General features: G+C 42.5%; 2 protein-coding genes across 2 annotated transcripts in view; both read left to right on the top strand.

Moving 5' to 3' along the window:
* Window positions 1-817: 817 nt before the first annotated feature.
* OPN3 (opsin 3) overlaps window positions 818-8675 on the top strand; it is a 47624-nt gene continuing 39766 nt past the window's right edge. Inside the window, exon 1 of the mRNA XM_030936132.1 lies at window positions 818-1311. Coding sequence (XP_030791992.1) covers window positions 939-1311 — 373 coding nt within the window. The 5' untranslated portion in view covers window positions 818-938. The remainder of the gene's footprint in view (window positions 1312-8675) is intronic.
* On the top strand, window positions 1060-7959 carry CHML (CHM like Rab escort protein). Its single transcript, XM_030936131.1, has 2 exons — window positions 1060-1311; window positions 5410-7959. The coding sequence occupies exon 2, from the start codon at window positions 5441-5443 to the stop codon at window positions 7409-7411; it is 1971 nt and encodes a 656-aa protein (XP_030791991.1). The 5' UTR covers window positions 1060-1311; window positions 5410-5440; the 3' UTR covers window positions 7412-7959.

Below are 8675 nucleotides of genomic sequence, written 5' to 3'. Positions count from 1 at the left end.
ATATAGCACCTGCCTCCTATACCTGCTAGATTTAGGTTGAATCTTTCACTGCCTGTGAAGGACTTTAGCAGGCCTCAGTGACCAGAAAGATCTATCCACACTTTCGAGCACAGGAAGGATGGTATTGGAAGGCCTCGGGGTCAGCCCAGGGCTTAAAGTCAGTTCCACTAGAATGCCATTTTCAGAGTTTTCATCCCAAACTCTCCGAGGGTGGGAGGCTCTTGTATCAGCCTTGGGACATGTGTCTTCTGGCAGTCAGGTAGTTAGGCAGGCACCTGTATATCAATTTGTTGTTTTTCTTCTCAGTTTTCCGGTTTGTAAGACTACCCCGAGCTCTTCAATGTGTTGCTTTTGTTTACATTAAGTGTATGAGGTGGGATGGGCTTCGTAGGCTGGTGGTGGGTTATTACAGCTTCCCAGGAAGGGGAGAAGCCCAATTCCTGCCAGCACGTGGTGGGCGCAGGCGCTTATACTTAGGAATAAATGAATGCATAAGTGAGTGAATGAATATGTCAGTGGACACGAAGCTTTCAAGCTGGGTGCAGGGAGGTGGGGATGTGACGAGCCATCGAGGCTACCCTGCGGCCCTGGCCCCCGGGCTATCCCACGACACGCGTCCACGCCGACCAGCGGAGGGGGCCCGGCCAGTGGGGGGCGGGGCGAGCTAGCCACGAGGACGCGCCCGCGGGGTGGGGGCTAAGAGGACACCCCGGGAGCAGCTGAGCAGCGAGGACGCGCCGCGGGGAGGGGCGGGGCCACGGGGCGCGCCGAGCGGAAGGGGCGGGGAGAGGGCGGGCCCGGCGGGCGGTAGCGCGGGCCCCTCAGTGCACAATGGCCAGAGACGGCGACGGAGCCCGAGCCCCACCCAGTGCGGAGCGCGCCCCAAGCCCCGCCGCACGCTGAGCGCCTCCGCCCGCCAAGCGCGCCGGCGCCGGGCCATGTACTCGGGGAACCGCAGCGGCGGCCAGGGCTACTGGGACGGCGGCGGGGCCGCGGGCGCTGAGGGGCCGGCGCCGGCGGGGACGCTGAGTCCCGCGCCGCTCTTCAGCCCCGGCACCTACGAGCGCCTGGCGCTGCTGCTGGGCTCCATTGGGCTGCTGGGCGTCGGCAACAACCTGCTGGTGCTCGTCCTCTACTACAAGTTCCAGCGGCTCCGCACTCCCACTCACCTCCTCCTGGTCAACATCAGCCTCAGCGACCTGCTGGTGTCCCTCTTCGGGGTCACCTTTACCTTCGTGTCCTGCCTGAGGAACGGCTGGGTGTGGGACACCGTGGGCTGCGTGTGGGACGGGTTTAGCGGCAGCCTCTTCGGTGAGTTGGACTGGGAGGAGAGGCAGCCTCCCCTCCGCAAACTTCCACTCCCCGCCCCGCCGCCCGCTCCGTGCGTCCGCCTGCCCCCAGCCCGCCCCGCACGGCTTCCCGCTTGGCCCCGCGCCCCCCGTCCGAGCCCGCCCCGCTGCCCGCTCGCCTCCTGACGCTGCTCAACCCCAGCCGCATGTCGGGTGCCTTCCTCTTCCTCCGCCCCCTCCCGCCCCGCGCTGTCCACGACTCCATTCCTGTGGTCTCTCATCTGCCCCCACATTGACCCCAAACCCCAACCCGTCTCCTTTCTTGTCATTTGTTTTTACCTCCTAAGATCACTCAACAAGGCACGAAACCACGACTTTTTTACACTTTGAGGAATGAGACGAGGGTCTGTAGAGTCAAGAGATTCAAGAAAAAAAGTGATTAACTCGTTAAAGTTGGAGGGGGTGATGAGATTAGATTCATATACTGCTATTTGTTTTCTAAAATGAGAGTGGAAAACTAAAATAGCAGTGTGTAAAAAAAAAAATCTCATTAGTACTTGTAAACCTTTGAATGCTTTCTAGGGAGAGAGACAGTTTCATTCAGGTCCTCAGAATGCAAATTGGCATGTGCCCTATAAGCTATTTTTACTATTTTCCTTATAGATGGGTTCCAGCGCACCACAATCTCGGGTGAGATTACAAATGGCTCAGCCAATACCATCTCAGGTGAACAAATACTGTAATTAGCTCTGCAGTCGGTAGATTTCATTAAGTAGAACTTGATTGTTGAAGATTTATTTCGACAATACTCTTCTTATGGAAGATTGAAGTTTCACTGAGACATGATGTTTGGAAGGATGATCGACAACTCAGCAAATCATTGAAGGAAGCGTAGGAAAGAAATTATTTTTTGCGTGCCTCAGGAATTTCATTTGTAGGGAGATTTGAAATAGAAATGTGTATTTCTCAAGGCTTAAATAAGTTCCTTTTTTAAATCCGGAAATCCATTGATACTTTATTGCTTTTATATTGGTAGGTTTGGAAGAACAAAATCTTTGTAGAATTATCAAAAGTATTTTCTTACTCAGTAACCTCTATGCTATGACAAACCCAAATATTATATTTGTAATGATTCCTTTTTTGGCGTTTTGAAGGAAATAGAAAATGTAGATTTTATTTGATTCCTTCAGAGGTTATGTTTTCCTCCCCGCCCCTCATAAGCTTTAATCTGATCATTTCATTTGAACAAACATTTGAAATTTAGGGAGGGGGACTGTAAGTGTAGGTAGGTTGTGATATGGATGGCTATGGGATTACACTCCTTATATTAATTTAAAAATACCTATCAGGCAGTTGCTTTGGCAATGCTAAGAAGGTTATTCCAGCCCAAGCCTAAAGTATCCGTAGTGTTCTCCCGGGTAGTCAACAGGTGTTTGTTCAGACATCAAAGTTCTTTTTTCTTGGAAGTGCCTTTTCTGTGCTGGAAAATTCTGTTTTCGTTCCCGGGAGTTTGAACACAAGGGTGTACTGAGTTCTTTATAAGGGCTAGCTGTCATCCACCCTCTTCCTCACCTCTTTCCTCTGCTGACCCCACCCTCGTGTGTCTCCTAGTCACTTCTCCCTTCCTGTTTTTCTTCTTCACCATCCCTCTTAGGGTCCCAACCTAGTGATTTTCTAAGTTCACTTAGGTTTTTGCCTAAGGGCTGCCCTGTTTTTCAGGGCATTTAGTGCTTTCAACCATGATTTTCTCCCAGTTTTTAATGTAGAGGTGGAAACCCTGGGGTAAGAGATTCAGAGACTTTTTTAAGCCCTGGGGGGCAAGTTAGTAGTAAAGTTACTACAGAGTTTAAAAAGTTTTTAGCAAAGACAATTCCTTTACCTGGAGTGAATTCCAGAGTTTGTGCTTCTAGATCCAGGTTAAGGATGAAGAAAAGGAGGGTACTTCCTGCATAGTTATCCCTGAGCTAGAACTACCTAACAGTGGAGTATTGAAGGGGAGGACATTTAAAAATGAGGGAAGTAGTTTCTTGATGCAGAGCCTTTTGGAGAGGCTTGCCCAATCTGTTGGAAAGACCATTGGCCTGATGGCACAAGAGTGGATCCTGTTCCTAATCCTGTGGCTCATGTATTGTGTGGGCTTTCCTAAGTCACTTAATCTCTCGAACCATCACTTCTCTCATCTCTATTATTGGGTAGTTCAGCTTAATGCTCTGTAAGGTCATCCTACTTGCTTTGCATTTTGATGACTTCTTTGAGATCTGTAGGTTAGAACGTGCCTGATCTTAGCGCTTATTGACTGTGTCTTCTGCTCTTACTCCTCCTACCCTGAGCCCTATCTTTCTAAGCCAAGAAGCAGCATATACTATGGTTACACCTCTTCAGATACCATCATAGATTCAGTCTCCCTCTTCACACCCTGCTGGAAGAAGCAGAATAAGTAATTCAGACATACTTAAATTTATACTTGAGTGGGCCAGGCAACTGTTTCATTCTGTACTTAGTTCCTGGCTTCTTAGGGAATGCCAAAAATGAGTGGAATCCTTGATATTTTTGAGACACAGGCTTTGACTAGACAGGACTGTTAGGATTGCCATTTTAGTTAAACTAAAGGTCTGTGCCCTACGCAATTTAAGTTCCAACTGAATGGCTTGTTTTACTGATATCCAGGATTATTAGTCATCTTGGCCTAGACAGGTCTAGCTTGTACTGATTTATATTTCAGTAGGTTTAACAGTAGTGAAAACCAGAGCTCAAACCAGTGCAATGATGAATGTTAGAAAGTTTAGCAGTAATGTGTATATAATACTTTAGCCTAAAGACTTTCAGGTGAGTATGCTCTTCAGTACCTTAGTCCTTCTACCTCTGGCCACACGAGGCATCACACAGATGTCTTCTGCACGTGGAGTGTAACCAGCATTATGCTCAAAGTTAACAGGAGAGCCTTTTTTTTTTTCTTTACTTATCCTTCAAAAATAAGAACAAACAACATTAGTCTTGGCAGAGGATGTTTACATAGACCTTTTGCTTGGGGTAGAGATTCAGGGTTGCAGAGACAGTGGCAAAATGCAAACATCACTGTATTCAAATGTTAGAAGTAGGCATTATTTATGTTAAGATATTTTAATATGAAACCAGGAGTTTTCCTTTTTTACTTATATACTTTTTTCCTTTTTTACTTACACTAATATGCATGTGTACATTCATATACATATTTTTAATATATAGGTTTTCCTCCTCAGGCCTATTCTGTTATGAGCCTAAATATTTTTAAATGGCCAGTTTTACTGAATTAATCCTTTTACAATAATCTCATTAGTAATTGAGTAGAAATAGTCTCATGTTGCTATCATGAGATCCTAAGGTGGTTGTGGCATGAAAAGGTCTTATATTCAGCTCTTCTGGAATCACACACAGACTGTAATGGCCACAGAAATATTTTTAATCGTGGCAGTATGTACATAGTGTATAATCTGTTTCTATAAACAATGGAGCCATACGTTCCTTTTAGTCTAAGCTCATAGCTGTGTATAGATTTATTCACATGATAGTTTTCTTAAAAGCTAAAGTTAGAGAATTGTATTATGTTATTTCTTCTTTATTTTTGTGGAACATTATGTTCATTCTCTATTACTATGTTGCCTGATTCTTGGGAGAGCTGTTATATCTCTGTTGTCCATTTTCAAGAAATTAGAAAATATGTGAGAAAGCATTTATGACATGCTTTAGTGGAGGTTTATGTCCAAATAAAAAGTCATACTCCAATGGATTGTCATTGTTGCATGAAATTATTTTTCTCTTATATTGTTTACAATGTATTCTTTCTTGAATTTTCTTCTTTCAGAGAAGAGTTCCAGTCACAAATGCATATATGGTGCATTTTGACATTTACTGCTAAGATGAAATGCAGAAATGAAACCACACATCCATTTTAGTATTCTCAGATGTGATTAGATGTACTTGCTCATGTTTTTATGCTACTGACTTATAAGGAAAAAAATATATTTTAAAAGGGTAACTGTTAAACAGCTAGGACCTGCAACTTCAGTGCTTCTGGGATAAACTGGAACATCAGAAGGACAGATTTTATTACAGTATAATCACACCTCATTTCTTTCATCAGCAACTGTCACCAGACACTTTTACTTCCTAGAATGGCGGACAATCTTCCCACAGAGTTTGATGTGGTTATAATAGGGACAGGTTTGCCCGAATCCATCCTTGCAGCTGCATGTTCAAGAATTGGTCAGAGAGTTCTGCATATTGATTCAAGAAGTTACTATGGAGGCAACTGGGCTAGTTTCAGCTTTTCAGGATTGCTAACCTGGTTGAAGGAGTATCAGCAAAACAATGACATTGGGGAAGAAAGTACTGTTGCATGGCAGGACCTGATCCATGAAACAGAAGAAGCCATCTCTCTTCGCAAGAAGGATGAAACTATCCAACACACAGAAGCTTTTTGTTATGCCAGTCAGGATATGGAGGACAATGTTGAAGAGATTGGTGTTCTGCAGAAAAATCCTTCTTCAGGGGTGTCTAGTACCTTCACTGAAGTTCTGGATTCTGCAGGCTTGCCCGAAGACCGCCAGTCATCATATTTTAATAGCGATGAAATGTCTGCCAAACACACTCAGAAAAGTGATAGAGAGATTTCACTAGAAGTAACTGATGTAGAGAAGTCAGTGGAGAAGGAAAAGTATTGTGGAGATAAAACTTGTATGCACACAGTTTCAGATAAAGATGGAAATAAAGATGAAAGCAAATCTACAGAAGATAATTCCAATCAACCAATTAGAAATAGGATTACTTACCTTCAAATAGTTAAAGAAGGGAGGAGGTTTAATATTGATCTGGTATCAAAACTGCTGTATTCTCAAGGATTGCTAATTGATCTTTTAATCAAATCAGATGTTAGTCGTTATATAGAATTTAAAAATGTCACTAGGATTCTTGCATTTCGGGAAGGAAAGGTAGAACAAGTGCCTTGTTCCAGAGCAGATGTCTTTAATAGCAGGGAACTCACCATGGTTGAAAAGAGGATGCTAATGAAATTTCTCACATTTTGTTTAGAGTATGAACAACATCCTGATGAATACCAAGCTTTCAGGCAGTGTTCATTTTCAGAATACTTAAAAACTAAAAAACTAACTCCCAACCTTCAACATTTTGTACTGCACTCAATTGCAATGACATCAGAATCATCTTGCACTACAATAGATGGCCTTAACGCAATTAAAAACTTCCTTCAGTGTCTCGGACGGTTTGGCAACACTCCCTTTTTATTTCCCTTATATGGCCAAGGAGAAATTCCCCAGTGTTTCTGTAGGATGTGTGCAGTTTTTGGTGGAATCTATTGTCTTCGTCATAAAGTACAATGCTTTGTAGTCGACAAAGAATCTGGACGATGTAAAGCAATTATAGATCACTTTGGTCAAAGAATAAATGCTAAATATTTTATTGTGGAAGACAGTTACCTTTCTGAGGAAACATGCTCAAATGTGCAGTATAAGCAGATCTCTAGGGCAGTACTTATTACAGATCAGTCTATACTAAAGACAGATTCAGATCAGCAGACTTCCATTCTGATAGTTCCTCCAGCAGAGCCAGGAGCTTGTGCTGTACGGGTCACAGAATTATGTTCTTCAACCATGACATGCATGAAGGACACCTATCTGGTACATTTGACATGTTCATCTTCTCAAACAGCAAGAGAAGACTTAGAATCAGTGGTGAAGAAATTATTCACTCCATATACTGAAACAGAAATAAGCAAGGAAGAACTTACGAAGCCAAGACTCTTGTGGGCTCTTTATTTTAATATGAGAGATTCCTCGGGAATCAGCAGAAGCTCATATAATGGCTTGCCTTCCAATGTTTATGTCTGCTCTGGGCCTGACTGTGGCCTGGGAAATGAGCACGCTGTCAAGCAAGCTGAAACACTTTTCCAGGAGATCTTTCCAACTGAAGAATTCTGCCCTCCACCTCCAAATCCAGAAGACATTATCTTTGATGGCGATGATAAGCAGCCAGAGTCTCCTGGAACCAATAATGTAATAGTGGCCAGACTAGAATCCTCTGAGGAAAGCAAAAACCAAGAAAGCCCAGAGAAGCACCTTCAAAATTAGAAAAGAGCAATCTGGAAATGCTGTTTTGGACCTCCTTCATGGCATCAGAATATTCTCATTTAAAGGACAGTTTCCCATATGAGTAATTAGAAGTGGTTATATATGATGAATGCTATGCAGATGTTGTCTTTAACTCTCAGACATTCAGCATTGAATATCTTTGTTAACCTATCAATGAGTGATTTATTGATTATTGAACATTTTGTTTAGAATGGGCTACATGACCCATAATCTTAAAACAGAGTTAGCTGTATTTTAGTATTGGGTATGTATGTAAGGGTTCCGTATTAACAATTCAGCTTAAAGGTAATGGTGTATTTGCTAATGATCTTCAGATTTTATCTTTGTGTATAGAACAATTAGTAATACCCAAGTAATATTTTAATTACTTTCGCAGCTATTATAGTTGCTGCGGCCTGTTCAAATAGTGAAACACACACAAATGGTAAATTATGTGGATCTTTTGCATATAATATAAATGTATAGACATGGTGGTAGGAATAGCAACTAATACAAATGCCAATATGATACTAAAATACATTTGTCTATAATCGTTAAAAGATTAACTTTGCATGATCCTTTATTCATTGTGAAGGTCTGAAGTTTATAATACCCACTTCACCCTTGTAACTGATGAGGCAATGATGCCACCACAGTATTCTAATTTACAAAAAGAATTGGAGTTCAATCAGTGATTGAAAAGCTCATTTTGGGGAGGTTGATTGCAAAGAAAATTTGAAGGGTAAGATTTATTCTCATTTAATACTTCAGAAAATTTCTGCAGAGCCCTGCTCTGGCACTTAAAGAGCTTCCAACAAGTAACTTAGACCAAAAGGAAAAATGAAGTGCCCCAGGAGAAGATACTTCAGAAGGGCTATTCTGAAATTCCTAAGGAGAAACAGAGTGAAGTCTTTTTAACCTGGGATTACAGATAGTTATAAAACCCTCTATGAATAGATTACCCAAGGTTTTTCAGTGAGAATGAAACCTACCACCTTGTTGGCTCTACCACTTTAATTAATATTACTAACATAACTGATAGAAATGAATCAAAGGAGGATTTACCATGCCCTTTTGGTTGTGTCCCTCTTCCCAAATTGTGAAGTAACAACCTTCTGTAATCTTTCTTGCCTCTTAGCCGTTATCTAGAGTATAGAAACTTTTTTTCTCCCAGAACCACCCAACATCATAAAACTGGTAGTACTCTAATAGTGAAAACCTGTGGAGCTGTCAGAAGACATGAACTTGCTTTTCCTCTAGTCCA

The sequence above is a fragment of the Rhinopithecus roxellana genome, chromosome 8 (genome assembly GCF_007565055.1).
Source record: "Rhinopithecus roxellana isolate Shanxi Qingling chromosome 8, ASM756505v1, whole genome shotgun sequence".
NCBI classification, from domain to species: domain Eukaryota; kingdom Metazoa; phylum Chordata; class Mammalia; order Primates; family Cercopithecidae; genus Rhinopithecus; species Rhinopithecus roxellana.
This window is presented reverse-complemented; position numbering and strand designations above follow the sequence as displayed.

Excerpts from the sequence above, each read along its gene's own strand:
- CHML (XM_030936131.1), top strand. The coding sequence starts at position 5,441 with ATGGCGGACAATCTTCCCACAGAGTTTGATGTGGTTATAATAGGGACA.